This window comes from Astyanax mexicanus, chromosome 8, assembly GCF_023375975.1.
Source record: "Astyanax mexicanus isolate ESR-SI-001 chromosome 8, AstMex3_surface, whole genome shotgun sequence".
Lineage (NCBI taxonomy): Eukaryota > Metazoa > Chordata > Actinopteri > Characiformes > Acestrorhamphidae > Astyanax > Astyanax mexicanus.
Window position 1 is genome coordinate 49,747,935 of NC_064415.1, and position 19,330 is coordinate 49,767,264.

A 19,330-nucleotide genomic window follows, 5' to 3' on the forward strand; every position below is an offset into this window, starting at 1 on the left:
AGCAAACATATTATATGGGTAAAACACATAAAAAGTACAACGTATTATCTTACCTCATTCAGTCAGAGACATTACAGTAATAGGGCTGCAACGATTACTTGATATTATCAACAACGTTGATATTTTAAATTTGCTGACTACAAATTTCATTGTCGACTAATCGTTAATTTGTAACAGTACCACATTACACTGGGGACAGGTGCTGGGGACCAAAACACAATGGGAGATGGGTAAATGACTCACTCACACTCAACTTAGTCTGTGTCTGGAAAAGTGCACAAATAGAGTAGATTACATATTTAGATCCATACCTTATAAAGAGGAGAATGAAGAAAGTAACCCCACATATCCAACACTAAATGAAAAAGTCTAAGGTAAATGTCTGGAAACACATGACAAAAGAAGAATGCTTGATGCAGTTATTTCTCATTTTATTCACTTTTCCAATACTTTTGGAGGGCAGTGTAGGCTAGTTTATGATAATTGCCACTCGTATTAGTGTCATGCTAAATGCAGTGTTTTTATTGTAATTCCTTTAAATATCTGAATTTTAAGAATAATATACGTTTAGTGAGATTGCGTCAGGAATGGGCTCATTGATTTTAATTCATTTTTGGTGATGAAATTCATGATTGTAGCAGATTAATAAATTGATAAAACGGGGACACTCTATCTGTCTTAAAATGTAGTGGTTGCAAACACACACATTTGCATATCTGTTATATAAAATGTTGAATGTTTGAATCAAATCTGCCCCAGCCCACCTAAACGTTTATGGTGTTCTTAGGTTTTCTTATTTCTGTTTTTTTCCAGAACTGAATGCTGGCCTTCTCCTGATCCCAGTGTTAAATGTCCTACCTGTATGAAGTTTAGCTGCACAATCAGAAGAGTTTACAAAGATGTTAAACTGCTGAACAAAGGGGATAACATGGCAACCAGAGAAATCTACACTACACATCAAATGCACTCTCCCTCACCTCCCCAGACAATGCAGAAAAATACAGACAAAAAGAAAACTCACCACTGCTCAGACTGTGGGAAAAGCTTTCAACATCCGAGTAATCTTAAAATACATCAGCGCATTCACACTGGAGAAAAACCATATCACTGCTCAGAGTGTGGAAAGAGTTTTAGTCAGTGTAGTCAACTCAGATCACACCAGCGCATTCACACTGGAGAGAAACTGTATGACTGCTCAGACTGTGGGAAGAGTTTTAATCATCAGTGTCATCTCCGATCACATCAGCGAATTCACACTGGAGAGAAACCGTATCACTGCTTAGACTGTGGAAAGAGCTTTAATGATCCGAGTAATCTCCTGCAACACCAGCGCATTCACACTGGAGCAAAGCCGTATTACTGTTCAGAATGTGGGAAGAGTTTTAATCAGAACAGTACCTTCCAGCGACACCAGCGCATTCACACTGGTGAGAAACCATATCAGTGTTCAGACTGTGGGAAGAGTTTTAATCTACATATTATTCTCCAGCAACACAAGCGCATTCACACTGGTGAGAAACCTTATCACTGTATAGAGTGTGGGAAGAGTTTTAATCGACAGAGCACTCTCCAGCGACACCATCGCATTCACACTGGGGAAAAACCATATTACTGCTCAGACTGTGAGAAGAGCTTCAGACGTTCAGAATCATTAAAGAAACACTGTTGTGCTAAAAAGGAACCATTCCAGATCCAGTCTTAGAATTTAAATTCAGGTCCTCTTGTTTATAAAGAGAAAAAAACTAACTGTTGATTTAAACAGTTTCTGAAGTATACTTATAAATCAAAACAGTAATTCCAGCCTGCAGTTTACTAAGAAGATCCTCACAAGACAGATACCCAGATACTGTCAACAAATCTCTTACAGAATTTTTTTTACAGATTGATGGATGGTATCCTTAAAGCCCTGAAAGAATTCACTGTGGATTACACTGATGATGTGGTGATCTATAGCACCACATGGGAACATGTCATGCTGCAAAGTGTACTCTCATAAATTCTAACCTTTGCTACATCAATGAAGTCATCCAGCTGCAGCTAAAAAAGGTTAAAAAGGTCAGAGGTAGCCTGATTTTAATGTTATATGATGGTGTTGATGTTTTATCCCCAATTGTTTTAAAAGGGCAGCAGCACTTACTGAACTCACCAAGAACCACTGACTGCAAATGTTGAAAAGGACAGACGAACGTGAGGCAGCATTTTAAACTTAAATGTACTATATAACATTTATATTTATAAAAACTTGGCGCAGACAGAGAATTTCTCTGTGCAAAGCTCCACGCCGTAAACAGAATTTGGCATGTTATATGTGCAGGGTCAAAGATTTAAACGTGGGAAGGTTGTTTCACTCTGGCCAATAACACAACTGCTAACCTATCTATAAATAGCCAGTAAATACAGTGCCTTCCAAACACAATGGAACAGTGTGGCAATTCCATTATTTCAGCTGCAGACTGAAAACATTTGGGTTTGACATTAAAAGATGAAAAAAGCTACAACATTGTAGCTTTTACATCTGGATCTGATACACAATTCAAAAGATAGCACCTTCTCTGTGAACCTACACCTTTTTCTAGTAAGTATTGGAACTCGTGACTGTCAAGTGTGTTTTATTGCCCAGTTGTGTTCTTTTACATTGATTATTCAAACAATAAATAGTGCTAAATATCTACATTTAGTTTAATTTTTTATTTATCTTTACTGATGTACAAAGAACTCTAAAGTCTACAGAAACATTTTGTAAATACCTGGAAATAAAACAGGGTTTCTGCAGGTCCTTAAAAAGTCTTAAAACGTCTTTAATTAAAATCCAGGTAATTAATTTCTTAAATTGACTTAAAATGATTGTAAATTTACTGTAGGTATTACATTTTTCAGACTATGCATTTAATGCGGTGGGAAAGCACACGCTAACTTTAGCAGTGAGTTAGCTAACGTTACCAAAAAGAGAACTAAGGTTAACAGAGAGCTAGCTAATGTTAGCGGTGAGCTAGCTAACATTAGGAGTAACATTAGGAGCGAGCAAGTTAACATGCTAACATAATAACATTAGCGGCAAGTTAGCTACATAACCAGGGAGAGAACTAAGGTTGGCAGAGAGCTAGCTAACATAGTAACATTAGCGGCGAGCTAGCAAACATGCTAATATAATAACATAAGTGGGAAAAAAACTGAGTTTAGAGCGGAGCGGAGAGCTAGCTAATATTAGCGACGAGCTAGATAACATAGTTACATTAGCGGTGACTTAGCTACCCTAGGGTATGATTTTTGATACAACAAATTATTTTCTACCAAAAATAAAATATAACTACTATTTTTGGGTCTTAAATTACATCTATTGAGGTCTAAAAAGTGTCTTAAAAAGCATTAAATTTGACTTTTAAAATGGTGCAAGATCCCTGTAAAAGCTGAATGTTGATTTTTTGTCTCATATTCATCTTTTAGTGTCAAACCCAAATGTTTTCAGTCTGCAGCAGAACAAATGGGATTGGCCTCACTGTTCCAATACTTTTGGAGGAGACTGTATACGCAAACGATCCTTTGAGAGACCCTCCCACTTTTGCGCTCAAACTACAAATGCTACGCACATGTGGTGATGATAGTAACTTGCACAGACATGGGAAATGCGTGCAGTGCATATCATGTTCAGCTTTAACCTCCAGGTGCATAGCTAAAAAGAAACATTAACATGTGGGCACTGATTATTTGTCATTCAGGGGCTTTACAGTAAAGATAAAGTCAGCTATAATTAAATGATGGGCATTAACTCCTCTTTACATAAGAGAATGTTTGTGAAGCAGTGATGGTACTAGTGATGTAATGTGTATAATATGTTGTTTGTCAACTGTTATTAATCAAATGCTGCATAGTCATTGTGTTAATGTTTTTATTCCTTTACAGTGGCCTGCAAAAGTATTCAAACCCCTTGAACCTTCCAAATTTTGTCCCCTTAAAACCACAAACTTAAATGTATTTGAATGAGATTTTAATTGATAAACCAACACAAAGTATTGCATAAGTGTTAAGTGGAACAAAAATGCTACATGGTTTTCAAATTTTTTATCAAATAAAAATCTGAAAATTGTGACATACAAAAGTATTCAGCCTCCTTTGCTCCAAAACCTCTAAATAAAATCCAGTGCAGTCAACTGCCTTCAGAAGTCACCTAATTAGTTAAGGGTCCAGCTGTGTGTAATTTAGCCTCAGTATGGATCGTTTCAATGAGGAAAACAATAAATAAGCTACTGCGCATGTCTGTTCCTTCAACGTTTCCGGTGGCGCTGTTTTCAAGTATACAGCTGTCAAAATGACGAGCAAAAGTCTCCCGAAAACAGAGCAAACATATGGTCAGAAATTAGTAAAAAGTGATCAGACCTCTTTTTCTAATCCTTTTGATAAGGATTTAAGAGGAAAGTTTTTTCCTCTGATTTAAAACGCTTGCCAGAGGTGACCTACCCAGATGTGTATCACCACCTTGTTGAAACGGAGTGTGTTTACACCAGAGAGGCAGTAAAAGCGCACTGCAGTTTGGGGGCATATAATTACTTTCTCAGTGGAAAAGTTGGGAATATTTGTTCCTGTAGTAGAGAAGCATCACTATAGTGTATGGTGAGGTTGTAGCAAATCAAATGCTATCCAACACGTACTCTGCATGGTTTATAGATAAGAAGGAGGGAGAAGTTGTAAGTGGACACTGTAACTGCAGGCAGGTTAGCAGTGTGAAAAACGAAAGCAGGCATGTTTACGGAGGACCTAAGTATAAATAAATAAATGTTGACATAAATAAATGCACATATAAATTAATAAATAAACATATAAATAAGAAATGTATTTAGTATTTATTAATTAATTTATTTACCTATACAATTATTTGTGCATGTATATATTTATTTATATATTTATTTATTTATTCATTTATATGTGCATTTATTTATATATTTATTAATTTCAACATTAATTAATTAATTATTTTTTTTTATATAATTATAAATTTATATGTGTATTTATTTATACTTATGTAATTTTTGGTCCTCCATGATTTACTTATTTAAAGAACAATTTGACCTGATTTTCAATGTTTGTGACTCTCAGATTAGGTGAAGTTTGCATTCTTGTTAAATTAAAAAGTTACGTCCACTGTTAACGCTAAACGGAAGTGTCCTACAAACAGCTACATCACTTCCTACGCTCATGAATATTCCTCTGAAACGGTCTATAAATACACCTGTTCTGTGAAGGCCTCACCTGTCCTTTTTGATGTGTATTATCAGGGGCGTTGCCTGGGTATGTAAAAATCTGGGGCTCAGCCCAGTTAATTATATTAGTTTATTAGCTGATCAGTTGGATCCGGTGGAAAACATACAATTGTATGTAGTTTAAATTGTCATTTAAACTAAGTAAAGTACTAAATTCTGGCTATCCACAACATCCAGCTTCTAGCTAACTGGTTAGCTAAATACATGTTCATTAATTCCCTATAATAATCGGTCAGAGATAAAGTTGTGGAGAAGCTTCAAGCAGGGTTAGGTTATAAAAACATATTCCCAAGCTTTGAGCATCCCAAGGAGCACTGTACAATCCATCATCCTAAAATAGAAAAAGTATTCTACACCTGCAAACCTACCAAGACATGGCCATCCACCCAAACTGACAGATCAAGCAGGAGAGAGAGAGCACTGGTCAGAGAAGCAGCCAAAAGGCCCATGGTCACTCTGGAGGAGCTGCAGAAATCCACAACTCAGGTGGGAGAATCTCTATACAGGACAACCATCATAAGTCATGCACTCCACAAATATGTCCTTTTTGAAAAAAAAAAACATGAAGCAATCCATTGTTAAAAGAATCATATGAATTGTTGTTTGCAGTTGCAGCAAACATAAGACCAATGTTGAACATTCTGGCCTAAATGCAAACCGCTATATGGGAAGGAAAAGTAACACTGCTCATCACCCTGAACCCACTATCCCCACTGTGAAACATGGTGGTGGCAGCATCATGCTGTAGAGATGCTTTTCTTTAGCAGGGACAGGGAAGCTGGTCAGAGTTAATGGGAAGATAGATGGAGCCAAATACAGGGAACAACAAAATTGAGACTAGGAAGGAGATTCACCTTCCAGCAAGACGATGACCGTAAACATACAGACAGAGCTACAATGGAATGGTTTAGATCAAAGAATATTCATGTTAGAATGACCCAGTCTTAAATCACATTGAGCTTCTATGGCAAAATGTGAAAAACTACTGTTCACAGAAGCTCTTCATTGAACTTGGCTGAGCTTGAGCTGTTTTATAAATAAAAATGGGCAAAAATCTCAGTCTCTAGATGCGCAAAGCTGGTAGAGACAAACTCCAAAAGACTTCCAGCTGTAATTGCAGCGAATGATGTCTCTACTAAGTGTTGATAGCTGTTGATAGCAGGGTAGCTGAATACCTTTGCATGTCACACTTTTCAGATTTTTCTTTGATAAAAATGTTGAAAACCATGTATCATCATTTTGTTCCACTTCACTTTTATGCAATACTTTGTGATGGTCTATCACTTAAAATCACAATAAAATACATTTAAGTTTCTGGTTAAAAGGTGATAAAACGTTAAGGGGTCTGAATACTTTTGCAAGCCACCGTAGGTTAGCTGTGCAGTTCTGTTGGTGCAGCATATTCACCCTTCTCGTGTTAAAGTGGAGAGTGGGTGCACTTTTTTGAGAAAATTGCTGCTTGTTTCATGGTTATTTCCGTTTCTTCTTATGAAAATAAAGTTTCGAAAAGGAATGGTTTGGTCTAGTTACTTTGTCCCCAGTGATGCTTAAGTATAACGGTGTCTACTATTCTATGATCAAAAATAATACAAATAACTCTTATAAAACAAACTTACATAACGATTCCTCTGAACATCCTTCAGGAAAGGTACTTAACAATTTAATCTAACAAACAAAATCTACATTGTCTGAATATCTGCACTTCAAGTGAAACAACCAGTTAAACAGATTTTTTTTTTAGTCTAACCAAACCATAAGCATCATACACTGGATTGCAAAAGTATTCATACCTGTTAAACTTTTCCATATTTTGTATGCAAGTGCAAAGAAAATTATGCATGATTCAAACATTTTTTACAAATAAAAAACTAAAAAGTGTGGTGTGCAAAAGTGTTCAGGCCAAGAGAGGCGGTGTATATTGAGAAGAGAAGGGGACCCAGTACCGAACCCTGGGGAACCCCAGTGGATAGGGAGTGGGCTGAGGACAGCTGTCCTTGCCACGACACCTTGAACGAGCGCCCAGTGAGGTATGATCTGAACCATGACAGCACATTGTAATTTATAATTAATAACACTAATCCCTATGCAAATCAAAACATATAGATGAAACGGTAGCCAGCAAACATCAAACAAAACCCATAGAAAACGGATAAATACAACAATAACAGAAATTAGTTTAGTTTTACTAATGAGCCAATACAATTTTTTTTTGGCAAATCACATTTTGAACAGCCCAAAAATTATTTTTTATAAAAAGGCAGCAGCATTAGATTTACTTCTCAAAAACTTCAACACAGTAAATAACAAATGAAAGAAATTAAGTATGGCAGTTACTGAAGATTAAGGGCTGGTCTACCTCTTTACTGACCATCCTGAGGTGGACTGGGACTCTGGAAACCTGCTTCAGCCAAAGGTTATACTGATTGGATATATGACTGTGCTATATACAGGGGTTGGAAAATGAAACTGAAACATCTGTCATTTTAGTGTGGGAGGTTTCATGGCTAAATTGGAGCAGCCTGGTGGACAATCTTCATTAATTGCACATTGCAGCAGTAAGAGCAGAGTGTGAAGGTTTAATTAGCAGGGTAAGAGCACAGTTTTGCTCAAACTATTGCAATGCACACAACATTATGGGTGACATACTAGAGTTCAAAAGAGGACAAATTGTTGGTGCACGTCTTGCTGGCGCATCTGTGACCAAGACAGCAGGTCTTTGTGATCTATCAAGAGCCACAGTATCCAGGGTAATGTCAGCATACCACCAAGAAAGACCAACCACATCCAACAGGACTAACTGTGGATGCTGTAGGAGGAAGCTGTCCGAAATGGATGTTCGGGTGCTAACCCGGATTGTATACAAAAAACATAAAACCCCAGCTGCCCAAATCATGACAGAATTCAATGTGCACCTCAACTCTCCTGTTTCCACCAGAACTAAATTGTTGTCTAAAACCAGGTGATTCAGTTTCATTGTCCAACCCCTGTATGTTCATGTCATGATCAAAAGGTCAAAAAGATCACATGGATATTCAGACTCCTGAAAAATATCCTGATCTAAACCCCCATGGTCAGGCAACAGTCCTCTGCTCTACTGAACTCTGACTGCTCTGCTCGGTAAGGAAGAGCTGACATGTATCCACCTTTTCACCTCTGTATGTTCCATGTAAGTGCTTTTAGTAGGGGTGTGACGAGACACTAATATCACGAGTCGAGACACAATAATGGGTTCACGAGAACAAGACGAGATTTTAAAATAAAATTTTAAAGAAAACGTCAAAAATGAAAACTGGAGTTTTATTTGACAAAATCATATGCTAACTTCACAGACTGGTTTCTCTCACACATTGATTCAATAAGAAATAGAAATACGAATAATATATATAAAAATAAAACTTTTTTAGGTCTTATATAGTGCAAACAATAAGTCATATTAAGCCTATGGTTTGTGTTTTTTTCTCCTAAATCTCTTGTAATTTAACTATGCATAACCATAACCAGTCATACTAAGACTATGCTTGAAGTGCAAACAGAGACACAGAGCTAAGCGATTAGTACAACCGCCTATGAAACAGTCATGTGTAGGATTTACTTACAGTATTTACTAGGGCTGTGTATCTTTGGGACAGTAAGAGCACTGTCACATGGAGCTTTTTAACAGTACCGTGGACCTTTACCTGTAACATGTACCGTGGAGCTTTTTAACTGTACCGCAGAGCTCACCTACTGTTTTTCGCCCGCGAGAGAGGTTTAAGCTTGGCGAAAAATATAGTCACGTTTTAATCTCGCGAGAACTTGTGCCACGAGATCTCGTCACACCCTTAGCTTTTAGTTTAGTAGCGTGTACACCACTTCTGATTTGTTTCCAGAAATGCTCTAGCACGATCATGCACTAAAGATTTCAGGCATTTGGTACCTCTGGCTCTTTGGTCTACTTGACTACAATTGAGTTCTGTACCTTCATGTGGAGCAGCTTGCAGAGAGAAGTGGAATTCAGGTCATGTGCTCATTGAGTTTATTAAGTTCAGCTCATGTGGAAAAACTCAGCAGTAAACAAGAGCACAGTTCTGTAGCTGAGAAAATAAAGTTGTTCAGTTATGATGGTCGTCTTACTCACTTAAGGTGAAAACAGTTTAGATCTCCATGCAGCCACAGAACGGAGAGAGAGAGAGAAAAAAAAACAGTTTCTTTATGCAACTGAATTAAATGTAAAAAATCTGAAACGTCCAGCTAAGTTTCTCTTTAGCTGCTGGGATTCAGTTAAGATGGGGGAAAAACGGGCGCCGAGTGGTCCAGCGGTCTAAAGCTCTGCCACGATGAGCAGGAGGTCGCAGGTTCGAACCCCCAGCTTTGCCATCAAGCTGCCGGCATCAGAGGGAGCAAAATTGGCCCTGCTCCCTCTGGGTGGGTAGATGGCGCTCTCTCCCCACATCAATCCTACGGTGATGTCCACAGCACAGGGCGTCTGTGAGGTGATGTACCGGAGCCGAGCCGCTGCGCTTTCCTCCAAGCGCGCTGGCTGCTCGGCAATGCTGCATCAGCAGCAGCTCGAAAAGAAGTAGTGGCTGACTTCACATGTATCGGAGGAAGCATGCGTTAGTCTTCACCCTCCTGGTGTGTTGGGGCATCACTAGTGATAGGGGGAGTCATAATGAGTGGGTTGGGTAATTGGCCATGTAAATTGGGGAGAAAATGGGAAAAACAGAAATAAAATTATAAAAATAAAAAAGATGGGGAAAATCTTGTGCAGATAAAGGGAGAAGAAAATACAATCTCACAGCTTTCCCTACCTGTGGCTATATTTTCTGCAACCTGGATAATATATAAAACATTAAACCATGTCTCAGCAGAGTTCTCAGAGTTAGTAAAGTTAACTAACACTTTTATTTAGTCCCTTTAAAAAACAAAACAAAGCAAAATACGCACAGTCTCCCGTATGAAAAATGCACCAGCAGAGAGTGCTGCATACAAACCAGCAGCAGTTCCGAATGAGTTGTCTATTTACTAAACAGACCATATTTAGCCAGATCCCACTCCTATGTCCTCCTTCACTGCTATGTTGTATTCACACATATAGAAGTTTTGATAGCAATGGTTATGATCTCGTCTGCATGACCATCGTTCTTCAACAACTTTGCCCATCAAACATCAACTCTAAATTCAGATACTAGTAAAAACTAGCCTTAAACTTGATTCAAGATTGATTCAACAAGTAAAATCATTGACAACACAAGATATGACTAATATCACCACGATTTGTGTAAAACCGGAAGTAAACAACCACTTTATAATTTCTTGATTGTATGCACCATATCTCTTATGAATTCAGCACTTTCTTGAGTGTTTCTTGAGTGTGAATTCGCTGGTGTCGCTGGAGATTATACAGGTGATTAAAATTCATCCCACAGTCTGAACAGAAATACGGTTTCTCTCCAGTGTGAATTCGCTGGTGTTGTTGGAGATGACTCTGTCTGAAAAAATTCATCCCACATTCTGAGCAGTGATACGGTTTTTCTCCAGTGTGAATTTGCTGGTGACGCTGGAGATGACTCTGTCGATAAAAAGTCATCCCACAGTCTGAGCAGAGATGCGGTTTCTCTCCGGTGTGAATATGCCGGTGTTGTTGGAGATGACCCAGTTGAGTAAAATTCATCCCACAGTCTGAACAGTAATAAGGTTTCTCTCCAGTGTGAATGCGCTGGTGTCGCTGGAGATTATTTTGTCGATAGAAATTCATCCCACATTCTGAGCAGTAATAAGGTTTCTCTTTAGTGTGAATGAGCTGGTGTTTATTTAAATTCTTCAGATTTTTAAAACTTCTCCCACAGTCTGAACAGTGATGTGTTTTAACTCCAGAGTTAATGCAATGGTGTTTTTTCAAAATACTCTGATTATTAAAACTTTTTCCACAGTCTGGACACTGACACTCTCCAGTGTGAATGCGCTGGTGTTTATTTAAGCTTCTCTGTTGAGTAAAACTCTTCCCACAGTCTGAACAGTGATACGGTTTTTCTCCAGTGTGAACGCGCTGGTGTAATATGAGAGTACTCGGACGATCAAAACTTTTTCCACAGTCTGAGCAGTGGTGATTTTTCTTCTTTTCTATACTGTTTTGCATTTGTGCTGGAGGTGTAAGAGAGGGTGTTTGCTGAGTATTGGAGATTTCTCTGGATACCATGTTCTCCCCTTCGTTCAGCAGCTTAACATGTTTATGAAATCTTCTGATTGTACTTGTGTAGCTAAACTTCATGCAGTTATGAATGTTGACACTGGAATCAGGAGAAGACTTGGAACAGCATAGGATTCAGTTCTGAAAAAAAACACAGAAAAAAAGAAAACCAAAGATCAGTTAAAAATGTCAAAAGATCTTAGTTAAAGGGTGGAAAATTAATCTGGTAAACAATTAAATTGGGAGGTCGTTTGGAGGATAAAGTCAACATATTTGTTAACAAACTTTGTAACTACTAAATTCTGGTGTTTCTTTGTACTAAAATTATTCAGTGCTCAAATTATTCATGAGCACATTCCAGAAGCAATTACACTGAGTAACCTTATGGCTTATAAAACAATGGCATCCACCCTTCATCTCAAGGGGGTGTCCACAGGGTGAATAACTCTTCACCAGTGCAACCGCCACAACTAAGCTAAACACCCAAACAAACCCTCCTAAATTACTCCAACAACAGAGGAGGCTGATTGAGACTTCTCTTGAGCTCTTAATCAATGGCCCAAATACAACCACAATAATGTTAGTGAACAGAGGATCTGAAACATCTAGCCTGCGTTCACACTGGCAACAGGGCGATAGATGAACATGTACTTTCTATAAGAGAATGCAATTTAAAAAGGAGCAGCACAGCAACAGAGTGACAAGGTTACAAACAGATTTGAGACAGTTTTTATGGGCATAGTTTTATCAGTCTTTCCTTCCTGTATTAATATCATTTAATGGGATGTATCGCCTGTAGTATGAGTGACTACTACATGTACAATTTCGCTTTTTTAATAGTAAACTCCAGGGATAAAAGAATGTATATAGTATGAGTGATTACATTATTTTCCTACATATTATTTCATATACAACACTACAGCATGTTTTCAAATATTATAATATTAAAACAGCACAATAATATTAAAATGGCATTTTCTCTAATACTAAATGAAAACATAATGAATCATAAACTTATACTGTATGTAAACAAACAGGCTCTGGTGTGGTGAAACACGTGACCACAAAGGAGATATCTCTACAGTTAGCATAAAGGCGTTTATAAACAATAACGGCACAATTTAACACTTTAACCCACCAGACAAGAGAATTATTCCCCAATAAATCACCACTCAGGGTTTATAAGCCCCTATATAGCCTCTAAATCTCCTGTTGATCTTAAATTAAGCAGAATGAAAGTGTTGATCAGAGATAACTAGGAGAAGATGATCCTCCAGCTCCTGGATGAAGCTGCTTGTGTGTGATGTTAAATGCTGCTCCTTCTGAATGTGTTTCTGTGTGTCTAAGAGTAAATGTAGAGCAGTGTGAAGGTGAAGAGTGGAACATCTCCATACCTGCAGCAGGTGAGCTGATGGTGTTCCTCCAGCAGAGCAGTCTGAGTACAGAGGTGTGGAGCTGCTGATCAGAGCTGGATCTTCTGCTGCTCCACTTTACTGGAGACCGGGGGAAACTCTAACCACCCTTCCATATTCACCTACAGAGAATACAGTCTTCATTTTAAACCACAGCAAACATCTGTCCAAAGCGCTAAAACTATTACGACTCTGTTACTTGATCTGATCCAATACAATAAACATCCCTGAATCCACTTTAACCTCCAACAGTCTCCTGTTGTGTTTCTGTAGTTTAGGAGCCAATAGCGTTACACCCGGCAACTAGCTGTCAAAATAAAAGTCCTGACGCGGCTTTCAGTGGTATTTTTAACTATTTTAAACACAGCACACTTCCCGTTCATTAAATGCTATTATATTTTTCTTGTAATTTTAAAACTCAGATAACAAAGTTTAATGCATCAGATTTTAGAATGTATTTATTTCTACACATTGATTTTATGTTGATTCAACGTTGATTTAATGTTATTTATTGTATGGTATGGTAACATCAAATTTCAATAGGAAAAAGCCAAAGGCTACATTCCCAGACAAAGGCTACATTCACATTACCAGGCTGAAGTGACTCAAATCTGATTTTTTACTCAATGTGGCTCAGATCTGATTTTTTCATGGCTGTGTATGTGCCAATTTTTTTTTTAAATCAGATTTGTGTCACTTTTATGTGGGTTCCTAAATCAGATATGTATCCGATCCATGGATATGCGACATGAATGTGAATGGTCAAATCGGAATTTTTGCTTTTACACGTGCGCTACGTGCTTCTCTCTCGCACCCATGCATCTCTTGCTGCAGCTGTAGCCAATCACCACCAGAGCAGCAGACCTAAGAACAGACCAAAAAATTCAGACTAATTTTGTTCTGTGAGCCTCGCTAATGCTACATTCCACTAAGTATTGTATATTCTACTTTAGTAACTGCTGTGATCATTTTACCATTTCCCCTTATCCACACACGCGTATCTCCTTTGTATCATATTGGTACTACACTTCTCTGTCTTCCTTTTACCTTTTCATGTAAATGTTATAGAATCAGTTTAAGCTTCATTTTTGTAGTCTGACAAAATCAACAGATATCCTTACATTATGCTGTTTATTTAAGTTTTACATTTGCCAATAGAGAAAGTTCTATACATTCAGTTTGAGCAGAGCAGGTCTAATTAGGATATCCTGGCAGGTTATGCATTTCAGTAATTCCACACCAACTTTTACATTTTTGATTCTATACATAAACTAAATGCTTCCAATATTTAAAGAATTAACAAATCTGTTCTGTGTTTAGTATATTATTACTATACTTATTTTAAACTAAACTACAGCAGTTATGCGTTCAGTTTACTGTATTTGTACTTATTAGTGACATACTAAACATAATTATACCTCAGAATACTTGGCTTATACTGACAAGTATACAGAAAAGTCTAAGTCTATTTGACATACAAAACTGTTCTGGACCAGAGATATTAAATATATCTAAATATACTTTACTTTAAATATAAACATACAGAATATATACATATTTAAATTAAGCATCATACACATCATACTGAGACACAGAGAGAGCACATTCCTCTGTTCTTATAACTAATGTAGGAGGAGTCTTTACATGCTTGAAAAGTAGCTCCCAGATCTCTCCTCATTATCTGAACACTGGAGTCACCATGATGTTCCTGTGCTCTCTGACTGTGTTTATCATCATACTTGGTAAGTGGAATTAACTAGATCTTTATCTGTGTGAAATATATTACTGTGTTTTAGAATCCAGCTTTTCTGTGTTGGTTTTGTGGTGATGTGTCTGAGTGTATCAGTGATGAATTAGGTGGAGTGAAGTTCATCTTTTCTACAATGCTGATGTAAATTTCTTCTTATTGTTTTTTTATTTCTCCACAGGGAACTGTTCTGCACAGTCAATAAAACCAGTGAATGAAACACAGCTTCACGCTCTTAAAGATGAGACTCTTAAAGATGAGACTGAGTTGTTATCTCCTACAAATATACTGGTAGTGTGACCAATCTGCAGTGGTATCGTCAGTATCCTGGATCCAGACCAGAGTATTTACTGATGATATTTCCCACCACAGGATCTGTAAACCGAGCAGATCCTCCTTTCCCACAATTTAATTCTACAGTGGATTTAAGTGAAACAAGAGTGAATCTGATCATCTCCTCTACTGCAGTATCAGACTCTGCTCTCTACTACTGCGCTCTGGAGCCCACAGTGACAGAAAATCCACCAAACACTGAACTAAAACTTATGACTCTTGCTTTTCTCAGGAGGGGGCGCTGTTTACACATTTTTATACTTCATCAAGCTTTCCTGTCTTCATGTCCGCCTGCATTTAAAGATGAATCACCTAGTGACTGTACAGTAACTATGCAGGATCTTTATATCACTGTTCACAGAGCACAGCATGTTTCAGGGCTGATGGTGATGGAATAGGTAAACGTGCTCTGGAGTCCACAGGTTCCTCTAGAACTCATTCTTGCTGTTTGGATGCATTCCTGCAGCACTTTACTGTCCTCAGCCTGTTCAGGATTCCCATCTTCTACATCTCAGAGAACCAACACAGCTGGTGCAGCTGAGGGTCGACAGCGACCCCTCCAACCACCGTCCTCTATTTAAAAACACTGGACCCCAAAACCATCCCTAAACACCACTTAACACACCAAATGAACCCCAACCCTAAACACACCCAAAACAACGAATACAAATACACACTTATATAATCAGTTACACACACATACAAGTATATACATACACTTACAGACTTACACACATGCATATCATCCCTTACAAAAAAGAAGATTATTCAAGAGTACTATTAGTATAATAGTGACATACTAAATATAATTATACTTAAGTATACTTGAATTATACTGACAAGTATACAGAAAAGTCTAGGCATATTTGGCATATACTTGTACTTAATCTTTTGATCTAGATATACTTAACAAAAGTACAATTAAATTTTCTTACCTTATATGTAAACTATGCTTGACTTTCAGTTTGAGGTGGAATACCCTAGAGTAAATAGTACACAAGTGGCACTGAACCTGATCATTTAAAGTGTAATTAACCAACACAGAACAGATAAACTTTTGGCAGATTTTATTAAACCTATTCTTTCGAGGCGTGATAGTTTTGTAACAGGCTTTATTTATATCATAATCCATTACTACATACTGTGTGTATTTCATGCTTATTTTCATATGTGTAGACTAACAGTCTAATTAAAGAACAGTTACAACAGACATCCCAAGTTGCAAAAGTTGATTTCAGGGAGGTTATCACCCCCCCACCCCCCTCAAAAAAAAAAAAAAAAAAAAAACTTGCACACACACACCAAAGGATAACAAAACTTTACTTTTATATTAATTAATTTAACTTTTTTGTTTAAATTAAATGTAGAGTATTCAGAGGTGAAATTAGTTTTATCTTTTTTTCTTTTTGGAAGGTCCTGCCTCTGCTTTCCTTTTTTTTTTTTTTTGGAAAGAAAGCTTTTATTTGACAAAAATTGACAGTTACAATATCACAAAAAATGGCGCAATATCAAAAACATTTCATATCATATTACAATAATTATTAATATTGCCTTCGCCATGATCTGCTCTCTCTTACTCACTGAACAAATCCCGTCCGGGAGGGGGGAAAAACACTGCCCGCCCACACTAAAAACTGATTGGCTGTCTCACAGACTCTTTGCAGAGAACAGGCCAATCAGAACCCTCTCTGTTTTCTCTCTCTCCTTCCCACACGCGATTAGAGAAAAAAAGTCTGTCGCCTGTGTGCGCGTTTGTGTGCAGTGCACTCTTGGGCACTCGTTCTGAATTCCGGGAGATTATATGTGACTTGCGGGCATCAGGGAGCCACTACTGAAATTAAAAGTAGCCTGTGTGCAGCTAATATAACAGTGTTAATTTATTCTTCCCTCAAAATAACTCAATATACAGCCAATAATGTCTAAACCACTGGCAAAAAAATGAGTATGAGTACGCCCCTAAAAGACTACACCCTAAAATGTCCAAAGTGTCAAAGTAAAAATGTCAATAAACAGTGATAATGGAACTGTGGTATGTGCTGACAATATTACATTATAGCACTTCCTCTCATGTATTAATGCTTAATTGACTTGTATTAAATAAAATTTTATTCAATTCTAAAAGATAATTTTACATGAAGCATTGTTCCACCTCACTAAAGGGCAGGATCACATGATGCTCCTGGATGGCAAATTAAGCCTGTAAGATGAGGTGTTGAGTGAGTGGGTGGAGCTGAGTGTGTAGTAGAGAGGATAGTAGAGAGGAGAGCTGAAACTCAGTGTGTTCTTCTCCCAGTGTGTGCTACACCACCATGATCATTTTCACTGTACTGCTGCTCTCTGCTCTTACAGGTAAACAGTTCAGAGATTATAAACCTATGAAGATCTAACATCTACTAACACACAGTTTCCTAATGCTGTTCATTAGCTACATGCTAACAGATCTATGAATGGTGGGTTAATCATTAATTCTATGATTTTATTTGTAGGTATAGAGCTGAAGACGTCATCACTCCTAGCAGAGATGCTGTTTTTGCTGTTGAAGGTCAGAATGTTTCCCTCTCCTGTAACTACACTGTAAGTGCTGATAGTCTTCACTGGTATCGACAGTATTCAGGCTCTCCTCCCCAGTTCCTCATACTGGATTATTCAGGGACCACTATTAATGCTCAACCTCCAGTTCCTGGAATATTCATCATCCATCACAAAGGAATAAAAAAGTGGATCTGGAGATCTCCTCTACTGCAGTATCAGACTCTGCTCTCTACTACTGTGCTCTGAGGCCCATTGGTGTAGAGTTATCCATTAAGATAACAATAATGGTAATGATAATTAGAATTATATAGTTAAACTCTATCTTAATATACAGGGACTTTATTAGAAATGGACCAGTAGAGGGCAGATTTCCTCTAAAACTGTAGAAGAACTGTAACAGATGGGGTGGTTTGTGTCACTGAGCTGCTGTAAGAAGGGAAGTGAGGGAAGCTGAAGTGAATTATGAACATTTAAACACTAGAGCAACACTGAGCTGCAGCACCACTGTTCAGTTATGACTCGTCTTCATCACTGGTGGCTTCCTTTTCTGATTTTAGGTAAGATTCAGTTAAAGCTGAAACAGAACATGTATTTCTCATTATCTCAGTGTGGAGAACAGTAAGTTAATATTGGACATATTTTAGTACGTCTCTATCTCTCCAGCAGGTTCCACTTCTGGTGAGGGAATAGAACCAAGTTCTTCCACTGTTAATGTCCTACAGGGAGGTTCTGTTACCCTGTCCTGCATATACAATGGATCCCTTTCAAGTGATTATCTGCTGTGGTTCCGTCAGTATTCCAGATCCAGACCTGAGTTCCTGATCTTGGTGGATGAAGCTAACTCTGAGATTAAAGCGGATCCTCCAGTTGATGGAGTTTCTGCAAAAGTAAATGAAGAGAAAAACAGTGTGAATCTGATCATCTCCTCTACTGCAGTATCAGACTCTGCTCTCTACTACTGCGCTCTGAGGCCCACAGTGACAGGAAACCCACCAAACACTGTACTAAAACTTTACATATCAGACTTCAGTAGAGTTCCTGCCTTTTTATTTCCTACAATGTTATATTTGTGATTATACTTATTGGGACAGTTCCTATTTCTTACAATCAGTATTCTATTTAAATTCTAGAAGTGAACTGAACTCGGAAACTTCAGGAGGTGGGTGTGTATATAAAATATTTATTGAACAGAAATACAGAAGCTGCACTGCAAGATGTAAGTCACTAAAACAGAATGTCCTCATTTTTTACATGAATCTGTTTAATTACTGTATGCACAGAAAAATATTTACTGCTGACAGACAGACAGACTAAACACTTGAACACAACTTAACACTGGAGATACTGAATTTACAGTTTTTTAAGCAATATCAGGTTTATGCAATGTTATATTTTTTGCTTTTATGTTAAATGATTTTATTGTTTATGAATGCTCTCGTTTTTTACTACTTAGTAATAATATTGTACAGTTTAACCGCTGACTGTGTTTGTGGTTGATTTATTAACACTCTGATCTTCTACAAAGACAGAGAGCAGAGTGGAGCAGCTCCTCAGAGCAGGAGTTTCCTGTTGTAGTTTCTCATAACTGCTCTCACTTCAGAGAGATTCACACTAACACACAGATCAGCATTAGAGCACTGAGAGCTTAAACACACTACTGATTCCATCTGATCATATTCACAATGAAGACCATCCTCCTCATCATCATCATTACCATATCAGGTACTCACTGTCAAGATATGAATAATAATATTTGGAGCATTTAATTTTCCTTATTTTGTCATCAAAATCAAATGTATTTTTTTCTTTCAGGTGTTTTTGCTGCTGATTGGATTAAACCAGATGATCTCTCTGTTTCTAAAACAGAAGGAGAATCTGTTAC

General features: G+C 37.6%; 2 protein-coding genes and 1 pseudogene across 5 annotated transcripts in view; 2 read left to right on the forward strand and 1 right to left on the reverse strand.

Moving 5' to 3' along the window:
* The window catches only part of LOC111190412 (zinc finger protein 345), a 406,705-nt gene extending 402,610 nt beyond the window's left edge, over nt 1-4,095 (forward strand). For all 4 annotated transcript variants that reach the window (XM_049482435.1, XM_049482436.1, XM_022664171.2 and 1 more), the window contains one exon: nt 814-4,095. In XM_049482435.1, coding sequence (XP_049338392.1) covers nt 863-1,702 — 840 coding nt within the window. In that variant the 5' untranslated portion in view covers nt 814-862 and the 3' untranslated portion in view covers nt 1,703-4,095. The remainder of the gene's footprint in view (nt 1-813) is intronic.
* The window catches only part of LOC111190415 (zinc finger protein OZF-like), a 589,012-nt gene extending 575,871 nt beyond the window's left edge, over nt 1-13,141 (reverse strand). The window contains exon 1 of the transcript XR_007440226.1: nt 12,819-13,141. The gene's annotated coding sequence lies outside the window, so the exon portion shown is untranslated. The remainder of the gene's footprint in view (nt 1-12,818) is intronic.
* A 3,979-nt stretch (nt 13,142-17,120) lies between these two features.
* Nucleotides 17,121-18,903, forward strand: LOC125804032 (uncharacterized; annotated as a pseudogene).
* The last annotated feature ends 427 nt before the right edge of the window (nt 18,904-19,330 follow it).